Source organism: Seriola lalandi, unplaced genomic scaffold, assembly GCF_002814215.2.
Source record: "Seriola lalandi dorsalis isolate HSWRI2012SDOR001 ecotype SW California unplaced genomic scaffold, Sedor1 jcf7180002054692, whole genome shotgun sequence".
Classification (NCBI taxonomy): Eukaryota; Metazoa; Chordata; class Actinopteri; order Carangiformes; family Carangidae; genus Seriola; species Seriola lalandi.
Window position 1 is genome coordinate 1,250,075 of NW_019525245.1, and position 21,169 is coordinate 1,271,243.

At 42.2% G+C, this 21,169-nt stretch overlaps 1 protein-coding gene across 1 annotated transcript in view; it reads right to left on the minus strand.

Moving 5' to 3' along the window:
* Positions 1-21,169, minus strand: part of LOC111667743 (low-density lipoprotein receptor-related protein 1-like) — a 90,223-nt gene that overhangs the window by 52,893 nt on the left and 16,161 nt on the right. Inside the window, exons 3-6 of the mRNA XM_023423515.2 lie at positions 8,482-8,619; positions 4,577-4,696; positions 3,699-3,827; positions 3,322-3,585 (exon numbers count right to left, since the gene is read on the minus strand). Coding sequence (XP_023279283.1) covers positions 3,322-3,585; positions 3,699-3,827; positions 4,577-4,696; positions 8,482-8,619 — 651 coding nt within the window. The remainder of the gene's footprint in view (positions 1-3,321; positions 3,586-3,698; positions 3,828-4,576; positions 4,697-8,481; positions 8,620-21,169) is intronic.

Below are 21,169 nucleotides of genomic sequence, written 5' to 3' on the forward strand. Positions count from 1 at the left end.
GGGGGGGGGGGGGGGGGGGTGACACATCTGGACAACTCATCTGTGGCATACTGAGGTCATGAGTCACCCCAAACCACACGCGCATCATTTCCTGTATGTTCATCCCTTGCCATTGGTTGCTGCTGGTTCCTTCCATGTTGACTGTAAGCATAAACCTGCTCCTCCTATTCTGTCACACTCGCACGCCAGCAGCCTGTCCAACAGATCAACTCTGCTGTCTGGGCAGTCGCTCCACATTATGGACTGGAACAGATGAGAAAAATCTGCCCTTTGTATTGTGTATTTTTTTTTTCTGCTGACACTGAGCATGTTGTTTGAGGTCCGCTGGGTGGTCAGAGGACGCAGATATTCCAGACACCACCTGTCTAAGTCATCATAAATATATAGGTGTATACTTTTTCCCATGTTTTGTATCATATCCACCCTGTTCTACTAAATATGGTCGCTTTTATTCTGCAAAACAGGAACAACCCTGGTTTAATTTTCTCCGTCAATTTGATTTGCCTCATTAACAATTGAAATGCCTACATATGGCCTCTCTATGGCTTTTTCTTATTTCACTCATACACACACCGAAATGAAAATAGTAACATTGCCGCTTGGATACAGGAAGTGCAGTACCCCTCAATTGCCTCCTTTATTTCTGCAATACAGTTCTAATCTGTCATCATCTGTCATGCACATCCTGTCAGGATCGTGCAGCTAGTTCTCCATTTTGTGTGTGTATGCGTGTGTGTATGTGTGCGCACACATGCACACATATCATTGCTGCAGTATGTGCGTGTGTGTGTGTGCGTGCGTGTGTGGTGGTGGTGGTGGTGGGGGGGGGCGTGGAGGACCAAACTGAAGCTGCTGGAATTTCCTGCAAATTCTTCTGGTCCTAAAATTGCCAAGTCCAATGTGAGCTGAGTTACAGCTGCGCGGTTATAGCGACAACGACATTCTTTTTAAAAATGACTCTAATCATAATTATTAAGCACAAACACATTTTTCCTAATAGGAAATCTCTATATCATCGTGGTACTATTTCAGTGATTTTGACATGGGTCTTATATCATCGTTTCCTGCATGAGCCTCATTGATTAAGAGATGTACTGTATAATTTAATAATAACAGATCTAGTGTTTACGAGGCTCCAAATAGACGGAGAGGTGCATCAGCCTCCTTCATCTTATTACTGTGAAGGATGCCAAAATGCCTCATGCATAATTTTCAATGTTCTGAGCTTGTCTGATATCATCTGGTTTGAAATGAACATTATTTCCAAATGACAGCTACACCACATTGTGCTCGCATGTGGAAGACAGAGCTGCCCGACTGTCATCATTCGGTCTTTCCATCTTCTCTGATGGCCTGCACTGAGGAAGTCATTTCTGTCATGTTAATGCGTTCTTTAGTCACATGGAAAAAGGACGTGAATGGAGACAAGCTGCTGCACACTGACAGAATGTGATCGGTCGCAATGTTTACGAGTAAAGAACAGAGGAACAGAAAGAAGAGGATTAAAACTGAGCTGTATTATTCCATACAACCACAGTATTTCAGTTTTGTGTAGAGATCAGAATTGAAGTTAAGGGATTGTGGTGAGAACCAGAGAAGCACAGGGAAGAGAATATAAAGATAATGACTGAGTGAGTGCAGCGTTGTTTTGATTCAAGGCAAGAGTTCTTTAATTAATGTTTGCAGATAAGTATGACAGTGCAGAAAGAACAAACCATCTGTCAACAAACTCCCCAGAACCAGAGTACAATGAGATGTCCCCGTTGGCTTTGTCAGGATGAGGTTGTTGTTTCTGTTGCTGCTTTCCTTCTGACTCACTGAAAACAAGCTGCCCAAAAGCCAGGCCGTGACTTGGCTGGGAATACACAGCGTGAAGCAAAGGAGTGATAAAGGGAGGCAGACCGTGGGTGTGGCAGCTTTAAACCCACAGGTTGTCTACAATCAGGCGCACGCACGTATACACGTCTGCCTTCAATCAAGCTCCTTACATTTCCACTTACATCCCCGCCTCTTACTTAGTTTCAATTTTTTTCCAAGACAAAAGAATGTTCTGTGTTTTCTGAAACGAAACTTAACCCATGGAAAAACACAGCTGCTTTTAATGTGTTACCATAATATCTGTGCACAAGCATAGAGAACCTTAGGACACATCTATTCCACAGCTATTGATGCCCGGCTCACTTTTGGCTGCACTTCTTGGCTTTTTTTTTTTGGTCCACCTGTTTACATTCGACTTCAAAAGTGAAAATTTGAGAGCAACAGGCCGAGCCAAATCACAAATCTACAAAGGATGCAAATAAGACAAACCTATTTATTCTGATTTAAGGATCAGCCCGGATCTGTGTGCAATGGCTGGGCTTTACTACCCCTATCTTAAAATTCAGAGCTGTAAAATGAATGACGTTGGATTCCAAACATCAGATAGCACCAGGACTTAAAACAGACCTGAGAACATCTGGTTCATGTAGTTTTTACTGTTCTTAACCACAAAATGTAAAGGCCAATATCTAGAAAATACAGTGTGGGCATGTTCTTTTAATTGTGTGTGCGTGTGTGTCAAAACAAATGTGTAACCAGCTTATTTAATAGCATCAATGTCCTTCTGCTGCAGTAGTTTATGCAGCTGCTGTATGCATCACTTCTCAGCTTCACTTCAGCCTGACCTGCATGAATAATGGAAGCATGGAACATACTTTTCTGAGTGATATTGAACTGAAATACAGAATTCATCATCCTCCTTTGCATACGAAGCAAGAGAAAAAGTGTGACTGCTTGTCAGACACGATCCAGTGTGAGTGATGTACAAATTAAAATTCAAAATGCTTTATTTTATTTTTTTTCTTCTCTGGAGCATGGTTAAAAGTCTGGGGGTGTTTTTCACTGTGTGTACAAAAACCACTCAACAACCAAAAGTGGAAGATTCAGCCAAAAAATGATGAGATGTTTGACAGATTGCTGCGTAGCCACAGGTGATATACGGTGCCCCCCGGCCTTTGTGCTGTTATTGCAGCACTTGCTGACTAGGCTTATGAAATTTGCAGTGGCAACTGATGTTATGTATGGCCTCCAGGAATAAAAAAAATTAAAAAAATCCTGAAAAATGACGATATAAACACCCAAATACTTTTCCGTGCCGCAGTGTGAGGCAGCTGCTTTGCGTTTAGTATTATGTATTATGTGTGGAGAATTGGGCTGTGTCATTTTGCTGTGTACTCTGGCCTGTGCAGATCATACTGTGCTGACTTCTAAGCTGCAGTGCTACTGCTCAGTGAATGCCGGTTGAAGTGTGATTTGTAATACAAAGTGTTGTGGTGTACTCACGGTGCAGGCTGAGGGAGATGTTGATGACTCTCTCCTCTGTGAAGCTCTTCAGGTTGGGGATCTTGGCACATTTGAGGTGTGTGGATGAGGGGGAGTCCCCTACGTGGATCCAGCAGACTGTCTCCTGAGCATAGAGGAAGTCCATGGCTGTGGTTTGTTTGGTGCTGGTGGACAGCAGACTGTGGACCGTGGTGCCGCTGAGGGAGGTGGCTTGGATGTTCTGGGAGTTGGCAATCAACAGGACAGGCAGACGGTCTACTGGCACTGGAAATGTAACATGATGGACAGAACTAAGAGTAAAACAGGAGGAACGTGAACAGAACATCTCTACAACCTCAGTCAGTGATCCAGTCCTGCTGTTGTCAGCTGGTACTCACCATTCTTGGCCTTGCAAGAGCGGTTGTCTGGCTGGGACAAGTAGCCCTCCACACAGGAGCAGGTGTAGGAGCCTTCGGTGTTGGTACAGGACTGACTGCAGGTCCCATACACAGTGCACTCATCAAAATCTGAACAACAAAAACCACAGATGGTGTTATTACTTAGTGAAAGTACAAAAACAACTAATTTCAGTTCAGAAATAGCATAAAAAGAGGATAAAATAAAAACATAAACCCTTCCACAGATAACGTGTATAAGTGCAGATTGTGAGTATTCACTTTCCTTAACTAACAAATACATCAATGCGACTATGCATTTAATCTCTGGTTTATTTTTACCATGTTGAATTTGTGATTCATTAAAAGGTGTAATATTTTATTGGCTTGTTGAACAAAAACACCATTATATAAGTGAGGTTTGCAAGTGTTGCTCATCAACTCCAGTAAGTCCTCTGTAACCTCAGTGGCTCCTGAGATTTCAGTGTTTCCAAACGGGCTTTTGTAGAAAATGCCCCACACTCCCACGTCCCCTGAACTACCCACTGTGTGCTCTGCACTTGGTTTAGTTTCTCGAAAAAACCTGAGTAAACACTGCTTTGGATACTGGAAGAACTTCAGCACTGATGTGGACTTACTGGAGGGGAAAGCATGTACGCCACGTAAGCTTGTGTTTGTTGTTGTTGATGCTGCATAGCAAACTACATTTTACACACATCCAGTGGTAATTCTTATCCTGTTATTTGCTAGCCGTTTGTCATTTTAATGCAGGAATAAAATACAAAGATATACCAACATAAAGATGAATCATCTTGTATCCTTCCATCGTGGCTTATTGATTCTATGCTCGCAGCATGTACTAAACCGCAGGAGGAACTCACCTTTACACATCTTTCCATCTGGGCTGATCTCATAACCACCTTTACAGTAACAAACAGGCCCTCCTGGAGTCACTCCACAGTTTTCCTGACAACCCATGAGCGAGCAGTTGGAGATATACTCTGAAGAGAGAAAGACAAGGGGGGGGGGCACACAGGAGAGATGTTTATTCATTATTCGCCCATGTTGTCCACATTGTTGTTGGGCTGAAAACACTGCATACTGTTCTAATGGAAGGTAGATTTGTACATAATTATGTAATAATCCATTCAAAACAGCACAATAAAGCTACAGATCATACTGTGATCACTCAGGTTTCATTCATCCTCCTTCATATCTGGCAGAAGACACAGAAGCTTATGGCATGCCTGTAGGTATCAGGAGCAGATGCTGCTGAAGCTGCCATTGTTCATTTCGTGGAGAATATTTACAGCACCGCAGGGGGCTGAGGGGCATAAATACTTGACGTGTGAGGCTAAATTTTTTAACTAATACTCTCTGCAGCCTGCGCCTGATAATGAGGCACACGTTGAAAGATTCAGATTCAGCTTCAGATTCAGTTACTCATCAACTGAGCAAAAAAGTGAGATGTGATCTACAGCACGTGTGGTCGAATGTAGTGAGACTACATGTCAGCATTTTAGGAACCGAAAGCTTCGCAGATACAGTGCCGGCCCTGAAAACAAAAAAACATCTATTCAACCAGAATGAGTCATCGGTGAGAGCAATGTGTTCTGAGTTGGAAATTGTAAGAGAACAACAGCTCAGTACAATGGTGCTAAAGATACAGAACTAACAAACAAAACATTTTCACATTTAGCCTCGGGTGAGGGATTTTGGCTCATGATTAAATGTTTGTTTTGGTCACAAGTGAATATCCATTACTGCTCTCAGAACCCATCCAGCTGGGCTGCACCATAAATCTTTGTTTACTGAAGACCAAATGTTGGCCCTGCCCAGTAGATGACGGAGAAGAATCTGAAAGCGAAATCTTCAGAAGCTTTGCAGAAAATTACAGTTTGTCAATCTAATGCATCATCACACCCATAAGCAGGGCTATCCTTTACAGGAAACAACCACCATTCTACATTATCCTCATTATACCGAGAGCCTGTGCCTGCCTTGACCTTTGAGATATTTGTGAATGAAAATTGAACCCATGAAGATCATCATATCATTCACAGAATTGCTGAACAGAAACAGGAGCTAGATGCAGTCTTAAAACTTCACCAGGCCAAACTTTACCAAAAGTTCAGATACATTCGATTTCAGGTTGCACTTATGTATTTAAAGTGTGGCAACTGAATATAAACGGACAGAAAATAATAATGGGTGAAATGTATAATGTTGTGATTATTGTTAATACAGCTGCAAAGTGAAGTCCGACGCCAAGAAAAACTCAGCCCACTTTAGTGAAGCGATTTTTTATATTGTTACATCAACTGATATGGTTGTTATAAGTGATTTTTGTGTGTGCAGCTGCTGATTGTCAGTACAAAATATGAGTCTGGCTAGAAAGACTTCAGTTCTTTGATTCTATGTAACTGACATCAAAATGTCACATTCATTTTTTCGTCTTTTATATCACTGAAGTTTTATGTTATGTATGTGAAGTTAAGACGGATTGGTCCTTTAAGTCAAATAAATTTTAGATAGAAAACTTCTGAGTGGAAGGCAAACAAACCCCGACCATCTCCAAGGCTGCATACAGACGCTTCAATCACACCTTCCAGTCAGCTGACTGACCGCATAATGGAATCTTAGCAGACTTTTTAACGGTGCGCTGCACATCCTGTGAGATATAAATCAAGGCACAGTGAGTCATAGTCAAACAGACACAGCCATGTCAAACTAGCCTGAGATCTATCGGTCACAAATGATTCACTTTGCCCAGAAACACTGGTAGACAATTCACACTAACACAACACCTCCGGGGAGAGAGGAGCAGAGCGGGATCAAGAATCTCTTCTTCGAGGCGCCGCGCTTTCAAACTGAAAGAAAGAAAGGCCCACAGTTCTGTTGCTGTACTGTACATATTTTTTTTCCCACTACTGACCAAATGAATTTCCCAAATCAATCAATCATTAAGTTAAACTCGAGCCAGAGCAGCTCCAAACACCTATAAGGCACTGCTGCCAACCCCCATACAACGCTATGAATATTACAGACGGGCAACAAGTCCTCGAGTTTTCCTGCTGCTCTCCAGAGGCTTGCTGGGACAACCACAGTTCAAATTACAGACGTGCCCGGAATTTTCCAAAACAAGTCTGAGCACCAAACAACTGAGATGTGTTTAGAAAACCAACATAGGCAACAATGTAAACAACCTACCATGGCACATACCACAAAATATTTATTTTGGAGCAAATAAAATGTTCTGTGTTGGCTCTGAATGCAAACCACTCATATCAATTGGATGACCCTGAATGGGATGCTTGACAGCCCCTGGAATACAAAAGATGTTGTGGGGAGATATCTATTTTTCACACGAACACGAACACACACACATGAACGCACACGCACACACACACACACACGCACACACATACATACGCACGCACACACTTTTCAGTTTAGTTCTAACTAAAACAGAGTCTTGGCCTTAAAATAATAGGTCCACCTTGGTGGAGCCTCTTGTTTTTGTCCCGAGTAAGCCGCTACATCCCACACATGTGGGCAGATTTTCATCCTCACTATGAGGTGAATACACACACACACACACACACACACATACACACTCGCATACAGAAGACCACTCTCACCTCAAAGTCCAGCCAGCCTGAAAGTGCATTAAAATTTGATGTCCTTTCCAATGCCTCTCTCTCTCCGTGTTTCTTTAATAAATATTTCATTCAAGCTCATTTTTAAAGGGAGAGGTTTTTAGTGGAGAGATGGGGGGAAAAACACAGATATGGAAAAGACAGGTGCCCACCTCAGGAGAGCAAGAGATGGTCAGGTTAATATTTTGCTCTTAATTTTAGAAAGAAAATCCCAAAGCCTTGGAATAAATAATAATTCAATCTTTTGTTTTTGATTCCTTATCTTAGCTGCTGGTATCTGGCAGTTTTTTTTATGTATCAAGCCAAATGAAAATCTACTATTAATACCAATCAAGGTTATTCAAGTGTAACGTACACTTCAGGGTATATATCAATGTTGCAGTGGTAATGATCTCTGCTGGCTATTCTAACATTTATGGGTCTTGTGTCAGGATTCAGACCACTTTGAGAATCGAAGCAGCTCAATGGGCGCCATCTGATGAACTATCATCACTTGTGCTCCTCGGCTAACCTTTGCACAGACATGTCTAACAACAGATGAACTGAAGTTCCCTTTAGACCCTCACCCTGTACTGGAATAATTCATCCATCCAGTGAAGATATTTAGGTCTTTTGCACAACAACGTATTCCATCAGCACATTCTTTTATAGGAGATTACATTCTTTCGGCTCATCATAAATGACTTCCTAATTTCTGGGTTTCAGAATGACAACTTCTCTATTTTAAAAGTGTATTGAACAGAATGAATTCATGACTGTCTGGCTTCAAGTTAAAGGGTAAAGATACAGAATGTCAAACATCCAGTTGGTTGTGTCTCCATAAAGCACAGAAAGCTGTGGCTTGATGGGAGAGGAAAAAACAACACATACAGCCCGTTTTAACACAGAACACGGCACAGTTCAATATTATCACGTAATGTGATAAATCGATCTGTTACCGTGACTTCACTGTTATTTCACAGTGTGAAGATTTCAGGAGTGAGAAGTGTACGATAATGAATAGTACAGTAGAAAATCCAGTCAGACTTCACACAGACAGGATGCTCTAGCACAGGAATTGTATTATTAAGCCCCTTTTACACTCAAGTGATCAGAGAGTCAAACATGGATGAATGTGACAGTGATACCTCTGCAGTGTGGGCCCTCATCCCAGCCGTCAGTGCAGTCTGGAACCCCGTTGCACAGTTTGCTCATGTGGATGCAGAGCTCTGTTCCTCCACACTGGTATTCATTGGGAGGGCACCGTGACACTGTACTGTGGGGACCTGAGAAAAAACAAAAAAAACAAACATGAATACGGTCAACTGAAAAGCGAAACTGCACTAAGAACCAAATTAGTGTTATTTTCAAATGCAGTTTTCCTTTCCCTTATTTTTTTCCTGAAACATTCCATCACATAAATAACTACTTGTCAGTTGTGCTGTTCAGTTTTCAAAATTTATGGAAAGCCTCAGAAATTTTACATGAGAAACTTCAGGTTCTTTTATTGTTTCCCCTTGATTAACTATTTATTTGGTTATTTATCAGATCTACTGATTATACATGCCGTTTGACCTGTGTGTTAATACACAAGATGACTAGATATATGTGGGTGAAATTATTGGTAATAATCAACTAATGCTAATGATTATGTTCATTATGGATTCATCTTTTTTGCCTTTGCTTAAAAAAAATACTTCAATAATGAATCAATTGTCAAAATAGCTGCGGATTTATTTTCAGTCAAACAAATTAATGATTGAGCTTATCATTGCAGCTCTATAATCAACCCATTAATACAACCCAGATAGAGTTTGATCCTTACTCACATAGATGGTTGTTATTTGATGTATATTTAATGTGTACATGAATGGAGCTGTATATCAAAGTAAAAATGCTTTTCCAAAAAAGGCTCCTGTGAATTTTGCAGAGGTCTATCTGCAACTCTGTCAATGAAAGTCACTAAAATTGTTCTTTCTGCTTGGATTTGCACCACTCTCAGCAGGCAGAAACACAAACAGTATGTCAGAGCAAAATGGATATTACTGCACCACCTTCCCTGTGAACACAGCTCCAGCTGTGCCACTCCTAACACCCCGTTGCAAGCAGATTTCTTTGGGGCCATGAAGACGCATATATTACTGTACCGTGCAGCCATGAGTTCCTATGGTTGAGTTTACCCTGGGCTGTTTTTCATACGCCTTCTCTCTTTGTCTCTTTCATCCATTTTGCCCTGACTACAAACTGCTCAGTAAGGCAGAAATGCTTAAAAAATCAATCTTTATAAAATACCGCCCTTTCATTCTGTCAGTGGATGACAGACTTTCTGACAGACAGCGGGCTCTACGTGTGCGGCTGACAACGTATTTGTCAGACCGCTGCAACACAGAAATGATTCTCTCCTGTCTTGATATGCGAGTGCACATCCAGCTATCTGTTCCTTAATATCTGTGGATGGCAGCACTGTGGTGGGTCTCATCACAAACCATCCTGCGCCCAGATACAAGACAGAGGTAACATGCAGAGGCTGTGCAGCAAACACTCTATGAATACACTAAAAACAGATTAAGACTGATTTTGAAATACCCTTCATGCTTAGCATTGTTGAGAGTCAATAGGCCAACTTAGTTAGGCATAATAACAGACCCTTAAATATTATCAGACAATTAATTACAGTGGCCCAACAGGGACATTCCTACAAAGATGCTCAAGATCATAAAGCCGCTCCTGATCAACAGGTGAACAAACCGGTGTAATTCCTCCATGCTCTTCACCGGGGTGTCCCACAGCCCTGCCTGAAATAAAGACCACCCCAGCTATCTAACGTCTCGTTGCACTTTCATTAAATATAACATGAACCCTCGGGAACAAGAGCAGATGCACTGTAATCACACAACAAAGGCTGGTCATTAAATGGGGGAGGAAGTTGTTGAGAGCAGCAACTAGTGATAATGAGACAATGTAAGTCAGGATGTGTCTGGCTCAGCACAGTGATTGATCAATCACATCATAGTGTCACTTTGCAGTAATTAATCAGAGATGCATGTGAAACGTCGGGGAAAACAAAAAACTTTCTTCTGATTTTCAAGTTGGGAAACATATTTTCAGACCAGTCTGTTTTCACCAACCGTCTCTGTAAGACAAATTCATTTCCATGTGTCAGTGACAGTTCAGATTCTAAAATGAAGCCATTTGTTTCACGAAAAGCAGGTATTCTGTTCCCCTCCTTTTCTAAAGCTGGCTTTTTGGTTCCTTTACCTTGTTTCCCAATTCTTCCGCCCTCTCATCCATCGTGGATTTACATTCATCTTTTCCTCTTGCCAACCTGACAGGCTAAACCACAAGGCAGAAATCCAAAGAACCGTTGTGGCAGCATAAGATGTCCACTAGGGAAAACTAGCAGGAAGTACAAACACACCATTATCCTAGCTGGGCCTAGCCAAATGACTACCTTCACTACGTCTACAGCACACACATCCATCCCAGAGGCAAAACACTGACAATAAGCCCGCCACTGTCCTGGCATGCAGGCCTGGTATAGTAGTAGGACTGAGTAAAAAAACATATCCATCTTGGGTGAATATGCGTATGGCCTAAAACTCCTCCTCCTCTTCTAAGACACTAAATCTATGCAGCTTGAACTCACCATACAAGTGAATATACTGCTAAAACCATTTGCTTAGCACAGAGGGCTTTTCTCCTTAATGACCTTATTACTGAACTCTTTTTCTTGGATGAAGTCTCCTGCCTCGTGACTCTGACCAGACTTTCATCCACAAAAAGACTAATGACTCAGCACAGCTTCTGTCCAGTCGATGTGTTGCCCACAACCTTGTGCTGTATTGCCAAACTGCAAATTTTGCCTTGCTAATTCACAATAATGTTAACCACAGCAGATTTAGTTTAACAGCATTTATGTCTTTATAAAAGATGATCAACCACAAATGGCTGGATTGTAGTTATGAATCATGAAATATTTGCCTGTTCCAAGCAAATTTGTTGCATTGTGTGTTTGAGTCGTGGCAGATAATGGGATGTTTCTCTAAAAGACATAGTAAGAAGTTGAGAGATATATTGATTGATCATTTGTCTTGTTAGTCAATTTTCATTCACTGAAAACTAGAGCCAAGATGCAGCATGATGCTTTTTGTCTTTTCTTTCCCACTTCTTTTTCCCACGCATGAACTTTATTTGAAACCGATCACTCCTCTACAGGGCTCATCTTTCTCTGCCTATGTGGCACGTCAAACTGTCCCATTGTCCCACCTCCAAAATCACTCCCTCTCCTTCTTTATCTCTTCCCATTATTTTCCTCCCAACATCTGTTGACCCATTTACAGTAACTGTATGAGAGTGAGAGGAATATGTGGAAAACGAAGACTGTAAGAGACAAAGAGAGGGAGGGAGGGGGGGGGGGAGAGAGAGAGAGAGAGAGAAAGTGAGAAAAAGCAGAGAGGAGACACAGTAGACCGAGTGGAACACCTCATCCACAGGAAGTGGACAGAGCCCCACAAGGCTTCATTCTTGTGCGAGCTGGCAGCGAGGCCGCAGTGGAAAAGGCATTGCTAATTTGAATTAAACAGGGTCTTTTATTCAACATTCCTCTACTGTGAGGGAGCCAGGTTAGCAGGCCCAAACCCTTTTTTTTTTCCTTTGACAAGTTTCTATTTGCTCTATTCCTCTATGCAGGTCGTCAACTGGTTCAGTGAAAGATCTACACAGGCTGGGCTGGTACAGCTTCAACTACTCTGTTCTGTAGCTCAATTACAGCATCTAGGGAAAAGGAAAATTATCTCTGTCATTAACCCATTCAAGTTATCCTTCTGAGAGTGCCGCAGGTCGAAGACCGACGCTGGTGATTTGACTGTTCTTTTCCTGTGGTGAACCGTAGGTAGTTCCAAGGTTTCACATCTCTGCTACAAACATCACAATGACGTGAGCAGATACCGGGAAAAGATTTCACTTCTTCCATAGATCTGTCTGACTCAAAAATTTGCCTGAGGATGTACAAACAACAACTGCAGCCCTACTTCAAATCTCAAACTGCAGTGCATTAAAGAGGTTGTTTCTTTGAATGTAGAGTAGCAGCTGACGAATACTTTTCTCCAGTCCCAGTCGCCACTAGAGCCAAACAAAGCCTTTCTTCTTTGAGCATCTATCAAAACAACACTGCGGCACGCTGGATTTCAGACACCTTGCACGAGCGGAGCCTTTAAGCTGCTACACACAGAGGTATATCACATGCACTTTTCCAGTCCGAGGGAGTGAGGGCAGAGCGGGTGGTGAGCGAGGTGGGGGGACAAGAGAACTAAGGCCATTGTTTGGATCACACAAATCGGCTGTGGCCCCCCTACAAAGCTTGGCTGAGCCCCGGTGTTGTAAGCAGTGTCACGTGCGAAGCCTGATCTGAACTGCGGCACTGCCACATGGAGGGAGAGCTGGGGGAAATGGTGAAGGCCACAGGGGCACAGTGATGAAGGGGAGGGGTTGGGGGGTGGTGGGGTGACTCTTTCTAATTATGTGCTGTTTCAGGATTAATATTTTAAAGACACAGTCTCCTTAGTAACTGTATCTGCTCGGATTTCTCCCACTTTTTTCTGACTCTCGAGCCTTTTCTTTCACCAGCAACATTTTTGCAGAATTATTCATCGTGGAAACTGTCTCTTCATCTGTGTTTCCTCTCCAGTTGGAGAGGGAGGCCCAGCTGACTGAGAAGGAGTCAAGATCTGGGTCTGGATCTGGCTGTCCCTGAGCCCAAAGCTTGTTAGGCTGTGGGGATTTTCCATTCACTAGTTTATGCTTCCCTTCCATATGCTAGTCGGCACAATGCTCATTCAACCAATAACAAACACGCAAACAAATAACAAGATGCTGCCAGTGCTAGAGCAAAAACATAAGAGGGACTTTATGTGAGCCAGAATGAGGCCAACTGTAGAGAGCAACGAGGCTACCCACTGCCTGCAGTTTCATTTTAAATACTGCAGAGGCTTCAGCATGTGAAACAATAGTGGATACACAGCACATTCTACTGTCAAGCATTCGATAATTAAAATAATCATACCACTTTTCACAGACGTCAACCATCCAGATGCAGATGAATAATTTAATATGTTGATCCATAAATATACCTCATGAATAAATATCGGCGCACCACTTTTCTGCCGGCAGCTCTTAGTGACACACTAAACTGGGCTTCTCTGACCACTGATGTCCCCACAGGCTGGCCGGGCCCTTTCTGTGATGCTCTTGGCCCACATGACACATTCTTGGACGGAGCCCCTGAATCCTGACCCAGCAGCCCCCGAGGCACCCCTTGACCTCCCCCCATGGTCTGCCCTGCCAAAGGAACAAAACCCCCAAACAACTAGGACACGGCAGTGGAAACAAGAGGCAACAACAGCAGAGTTCCGTTTAGGTTAAGAGAGGACAGAGCGGCTAACATGGGGAGTTTGTGTTTTGATGTTGCTACTCAACACAGTCTTGTCAGAAAGCTCACAGGCAGCAAAGAGAGCAGGCGCAGCAACAGCTAGCGGCAGAGCGCTGAGGGTAACAGTGGCTGCACTGCAGCTCTGTTTATTTCTGACAGCTATCCTATAAGCACTCTGCAGGTGAAAAACAACACATTAACCTGCCACTCCAGTTGCAGCTGTGGGTGTCTCACAAATACAGGAGTTTGTTTTCAGCTACCTGTATTTCCTTTGTCCAGGGCATCACATAGTATCAGTATAACAGTGATTATATACAAATTCACATCATAAATTAAATTAATTATAAGCATCTCTCTGGCTTTAACTCTGGTGGCAGACTGTGTGACCCCTCTGCACCCTGCACTTGATGGTGGGATCTTTGGTCTTTTGGCTCTCTGCTCACCCCTTTCCTTCCAAGATATCAACACCACATTTTCATTCCTTCCTGGGGGGCTTCTGGGGTGGCTGGCAGGGTGACAAGCAAAGCAGGAAGGCTAAATCCAGCTCTCGAAAGCACAACAAACTGAGCTTTCTCCAAACACAGCAGCGCCACTGCTCCTGAGGGCAGAGAAACCACTGAGCAAACAGCTCTATCAGCAAAGTAAATTCCATGATTCATATAGGACAACACCACCAGACACCCCAAAATAAGAAATAGATTGAACCTACATCAGTATTGCTTATGAAAGAGGAAAAGTAAAGTTACACAGAAAGGAAATCATTGGTGAAATACATAAATATATTCTGCCATTCATCACTCACACACACACACACACACACACACACACACACACACACACACACACACACACACACACACACACACGCTTCCTTAAGCTTATGCATAAAAGAACAGATGACAAAAAGTTCCAATAGCACCTCTCACACACATACCATGTAAATCAGACAGACACTCTCTCCATCTTTTTCTCCTCCTTTCTCTTACAAACACACAGATGAGAGAAGAAAAATAGACCTATTGCCTACTGGAAAAAGTTCTTAAGTAGTGACTCTATTTCTGAGGCTGAACATACTCTTTATTTGATTCATTCGCCTATTATTTCCTCACAATGGACTGAGGATTAACTTAAAACTATTAGTACTGTGCAAGTTTTTCTTGTAGAAAAGAGGAGAGGCAGCCATACTGCTGCCCCAGAATGACTAAATATCCGAAAGGCACCTAGTCTATTTTGGCTTAGAGTTCTTACGAAGAAAGCAAGAGACTAACTTTAATCGTCACAAATTAAGCACCGAGCCGCTTTCCAGAAAGTCATTTTCATTTGTTAGGGCATTAGAAAGCTAATTCAAAGGACAGACGACTAATTGTCGCATAGAAAAACAGCTATGCAAATGACAGGAAAGGCCTGAGGGGGTCGGAGCGGAGGATGAGAGTGGTCGTCATCATAAGAGCCAAGAAACCTGAGGAGACCAAAGTTAAACCACCGATGCAGGAGACAAGCTGTGTCTTCAATAATGCACTCTCACATACATACGTCATTTATTGCTGCTACTAATCAGACAGAAGGTGGTTCATCATACAGAGAGAAAGATTAGCCATGAGGCAACGACAGGTGTTCGACATCTAGCTGCCTCTACCTTCACGATGCATGGGTGGGGGCTTTGATTACCCAAATGTTCATATTTTTTGTTGTTCGTGTCTTTCATTCTCCCACATCATAAACCCCGCTCTATCTCTCTTCTCGTCCCAGGCTTGCTCCTAGCCCCCCCCCCCCCCCACAAAGGGGGCCTCTGACTTGCCCCACCCCCTTCTGCGCAGAGCCCTGCTGAGATTACATAATGCTCTTTTTAAAATTTAAACCCCTGACACGCTTTTCTTGGCTGAACACAGGCCGGACTCTCCTGTCCTGCTTCAGGAGCCAGCCTGCTTTGCCCTCTCTTCTGCTCCGGCCTCAACTCCTCATCTAAAAACAGCCAACTGGTGGATCCCATCCGGCTCTCCACACCCTTAAATAGACTATATATATATAAATATATATATATATATATATATATATATATATATTAGTCTATTTAAGGGTGTGGAGAGCACAAGGGTATATATATATATATATATATATATATATATATATATACGGTCAATCCCGAAATTATTCATACCCCAGGCAAATTTTTACTTAAAGTTACTTTTATTCAACCAGCAAGTTTTTTTTTTGACCGGAAATGACACAGGCTTCTCCCAGAAGATATAAGACGATGTACAAGAGGCATCATTGTGTAAAAAAATATTTCTCAGCTTTTATTTACATTTGAACAAAAAGTGGCATGTCCAAAATTATTCATATCTTTCTCAATAATCAATAGAAAAGCATTTATTGGCTATTACAGCAAACAAACGCTTCCTATATTTGCTGACCAGCTTTCTGCATGTCTCCACTGGTATTTTTGCCCATTCATCTTTAGCGATGAGCTCCAACTCTTTCAGGTTGGAGGGTCTCCTTGCCATCACCCTAATCTTTAGCTCCCTCCACAGATTCTCAATTGGATTCAAGTCAGGACTCTGGCTGGGCCACTGCAAAATGTTAATGTTTTTGTCCGCTAACCATTTCTTCACCACTTTTGCTGTGTGTTTTGGGTTGTTCTCGTCCTGAAATGTCCACTGGTGCCCGAGGCCAAGTTTCTCTGCAGTCTGCCTGATGTTGTTGTTGAGAATCTTGATGTATTGCTCTTTTTTCATGGTGCCGTTTACTGTGATTAGGTTCCCTGGTGTATTGGCTGAAAAACACCCCCAAAGCATTAGGTTCCCACCACCATGTTTGACAGTGGGGATGGTGTCCTTAGGGTTGAAGGCTTCTCCTTTTCTACGCCAAATGAAGGATACATCATTGTGGCCAAACAATTCAAATTTTGTTTCATCTGACCATAAAACAGAAGACCAGAAGTCTTCTTCTTTGTCCAGATGATCATTTGCAAAGTCCATGCAGGCTTTTGTGTGCCTTATCTGGAGAAGTGGCGTCCTCCTTGGTCTGCGTCCGTGGAACCCAGCAGTGTGCAGTGTCCGTTGGACTGTCTGCCTTGAGACGTTGCCACCAGCAGAGCCCAGATTCACCAGAATGGCCTTGGTGGTGATCCTTGGATTCTTCTTCACCTCTCTCACTATCCTCCTGGCCAGCACAGGTGTCACTTTTGGCTTCCGACCACGTCCTCTGAGATTTTCCACAGTGCGGAACATCTTGCACTGTAGCCACTGGCACTTGAAAACATTTAGATATGGCCTGATAGCCCTTTCCTGACTTGTGAGCAGCCACGATGCGCAGCCGCAGGTCCTCAGTGAGCTCCTTTGTCTTAGCCATGACTGTCCACAAACCAACTCCAGAGAGCTGCGGTTTTTCACCTGTTAAGTTGATTAAAACAGCTGTTCCCATTGAATCAGGGTAATTAAGATGCTTTAGAACTTTTGATTTTCCCATAGACTGTGACAGTTTGCAAAGGGTATGAATAATTTTGGACATGCCACTTTTTGTTCAAATGTAAATAAAAGCTGAGAAATATTTTTTTCCACAATGATTCCTCTTGTACATCGTCTTATTATCTTCTGGGAGAAGCCTGTGTCATTTCCGGTCAAAAAAAACCTTGCTGGTTGAATAAAAGTAACTTTAAGTCAAAATTTGCCAGGGGTATGAATAATTTCGGCCTTGACTGTACATATACTCTGAACCTTGTCAGATGAAGATCACATATCTTAAAAATATTTTCAATTTTAAATTGACAGAGGAATTGGATTGGAAGAATTTCATTTTTAATACGTTGGCAAACAAATTATACATGTCACTCCGCAATTTAATTTGACTGTAAGGGTTGTCTAATTAATTCTTTTATATTAACAATGGAAAGTTTTACTACATGTAATATGAAAGGTGCTGCTTGTGGATGAATGAACCGACAGAGAATTATCCTTTTTCAAGATTATTTTTCTGAGGTTCTTGCCTTTATTTGACAGTCACCATTATAGAGGCAGACAGGACACATGGGGGAGAGAGAAGGGGTGTGACATGCAGTGAATCCAGAATTAAACCACAGGTGCTGTGCTCAGTAACCATTCGGCTACCAGAGCGCTCCAAAGGAAAACCTTTGGTAAATAACCAGTAGAGCACCTGCCCAGCAAAGTTTGCGACTAGCTACTTGCCAGCTAACAAGCACATGAAGCATTTAGCTGCTGAAGAGCCAGATATAGGCTTCATATGTCCCTCAGGAGTCGGTGGAGACCTAAACAGAGCTAAAAGGAGAATGAATATTGGACTTAAATTCACCAGAAAGAAACAAAACTCTAATAAGTGTTAATGTTTTTTGATTGTCTATCTATGGATGTGTAAATAGGCAACTGCTGGCTAACATGTTCAACACGTTCATAAGATATGTCATTTTTCATGTTTACAGCTTGTTGAGATCCATGAATGCAGGTTTAAAGTATTCTGGACACATTTCCTAATTTCAGTAAATAAAATAATAGTTCTAGAGCGCATCACTGCATTTTATAAATAGTTCCTCTTACTTTGAAGGCTTCAGTATTCTGGATTTGTTACTTCTTTAATTCAATAAAAGTATAATCTGACACATAACTTACTACAATGTATCACATTTTGTGCCCAATTTAGTGCAAACCCAACTCTCTGCCAAAATATATGGCGTTCATGTCACATGGACTGATGAGTTTCAGAGAACTGCACACTCATGGTGACAAGCCCTCTCCTCTGAAGGTGTGTGATGTAACGCTCGCACTGATATTTGTGTTTATGTGTGTATGTGTTAGTGACTACTAGGGGAATGCCATTTGAAAAACACAGTTTAAAAGCATCTTTGATTGAACCCTGTTTTAAAAAGGCACAGAAAAACAAAACGAGTATAAAAGAGAGAGAGGAGAGAGGGCAGACTGAAATCTGCACATGCACTCACACTTGCAGGAACAAGGTGCTGGCAGGTGAAAGACTCTTTCATGTTGAGCAAGGGTTGTTTTCCTTGACATGTTGATGGCTATCTGGACTGGGTGGTGGCTGCTTTAAGGAGACAGTAGCAGGATCAAACAGATCACTTCCTCTTCCATATATGCACTGCGTAACCACTGGCTTTGGGTCAACTGGCTGTTAAATGAAACCACTAAAAAAATACACACCAAACAATAAACCCCCTCATGGTTCATTACGACTGCTGTGGGTCTAACTTCTGAGCAAACAGATCAATGATAAAACAAACGCACACTTTTCTTTCTTCTCAAGGCAGTCTTTCATTTTTTTGACAGGAGGCAATGAGATGTACATTACATCATAAAAGATTATGTTTTCCACTCTGAAAGTGGCCGTTACAAAAGTGCTTCATCTCCTAAAGCGCTAATTGCAGCCTAGGTGGGAACTGTCTATAAAACTGCCCTTATTAAAGGACAGGGGCAGGGGACGTCATTGCAGCGTTACACACTTCCTGTGTTTCCAGGGCACACTCACTGCATGTGGGAATGTTTTAGGAACCCTAATAAAGTCTACAGCCCAGGGAGAAGGCAGCTCTACAAGAGCCTACACCCTACCTCAAGGCTACGGACAGGGGTATTTATCTTCATTACATGGCTTTCAATTGTTCATTGATTAGGAATCCAGATCAAAGTGCTACATAAAGGTCATATGCCCAGACAACCATTTTGTTTTTGTTTTACTCTTTCAGCATCCCTCTATGCCAGTCTGACCCAGCACGCCGGGGTACAAAGAACAGCATTGTGGGGGTTACACAGCAGGGCAAAGCAGCTGCACTGGACATAGGCTGACTTCACTGGCAATAGCCAACACCCCAACAAAGGCCACTGTGAAGCCCCATCCACATGAGTGAATAAATAAACCTCTCTCATGCATCTTTCAAAACCAGAAGCATCTGCAAAAGCGCCCTTTATCACAACAATTAAACTACAAATGTTACTCAATATATGGGTGTTGTACAAACATATGTATGATACGTTTTCATTGGACAGCTTGGCATTTCAATCAGTGTTCATTTTCCATCTTTGTAACAAAAGTGGATTTCAAGTTCTTGTGTAGGACATAGGGCCTATACATATGATGAGCTATGCAAATCAACCTCATTTAACTGGGTGGAGATTCACTTAGCGCTCTACAACTTCGACACCCAACATCTGTAAAAAAATACTTTTTTTTTTTTTTTTTTTACTTGTTTCCAAATGCCATCTTGTTTTTATTGGATAATTTGACAGTAGAGAGCAAAAGGAAACTTGGGGAAAGAGATGCGACAAAGGTTGGAACTGATTGATAGATGTGGTGGTTACGTGTCATGCCTCCCAAAGCGTTGTCCACCAGGATGTCTCAGCAGTTGTATAGAACAAGGCTGGTGACGTCATTCTTAAGTTGTCAGCAAATCCAGAGCATCTGTCCATCTTTTAGTTGTTTTCAAATTTCCTTTCCTGTCTGTGACAAGCAGCCCCAAGGCCAATGGTTCCTACCAAAGAGGACCTTTTTATAAAAAAGGTCACAAATATATTCTTTAATTTCAAAAAAATTTCATAACACTTTGGATTTTGTGCATTAGTAACTGTTAATTGCAGTTCCCATGTTTATCATAATGAAGAGACAACCATAAAGGTTTTTTGTTTGAAAAACCATAGAGCTCTATGGCACGGAGTGAGAGGCTTTGGCTGCTCAGACAATGCTGGTTGTTATAATGAATTCATTGTTGGTGTTGATCTTTTCATGAGATTTGTTGACAAAGAGAAAACTACAGAATATCACCAGACTTACCCGTTAAATCTAATGAAGGACAGCTCTCCAAGTGTATCCCACAGTTCCAATTAAAGCCACCCTTATATATTATTTAACCCTCTGGACTGACTTCTGTGCTTGGTCAAACTCTAAAGTGGCAGATAAAAGTTTTTACTCCCACCTTTGTAATGCATTTGGCAACTTTCCTCAAGAACAATCTCGTCAATCTTCAAATACCTGAATTCTAAAAAAAAAAAAAAAAAAAAAAAGCTAAGATCAAACTGGCATTTTATTTTGTCTCTTGGACTTGGACTCGGGTTTACTGCACTGACCCTGTGTAAAGGCAGGTCCCTCTAGAGCATAAGTCCCATAACTGGTTGTTTTTGAGAGGATCTGGCATAAGCTAGAGGGAGTAGCATGAGACAGAAGATGGAGTCACTGTGTTTTTGTCCCAGATACAGACACGGAAGGAGGCTGGCCCGCAGAAGAGAAGAGGGGAAAGAGCAGGTTGTGAAAAACAGCAGGTTTGTCCATTGCTCTGGGCGAGTCTCTAATGACTTCCAGACCTACTCTCATACAGTCTCTGCATCTAGTCTGCAGCTATAGCACTCTACCACCCGGCCTCGTGTACACACACAAACTGCCCCCCCCACCCCTCC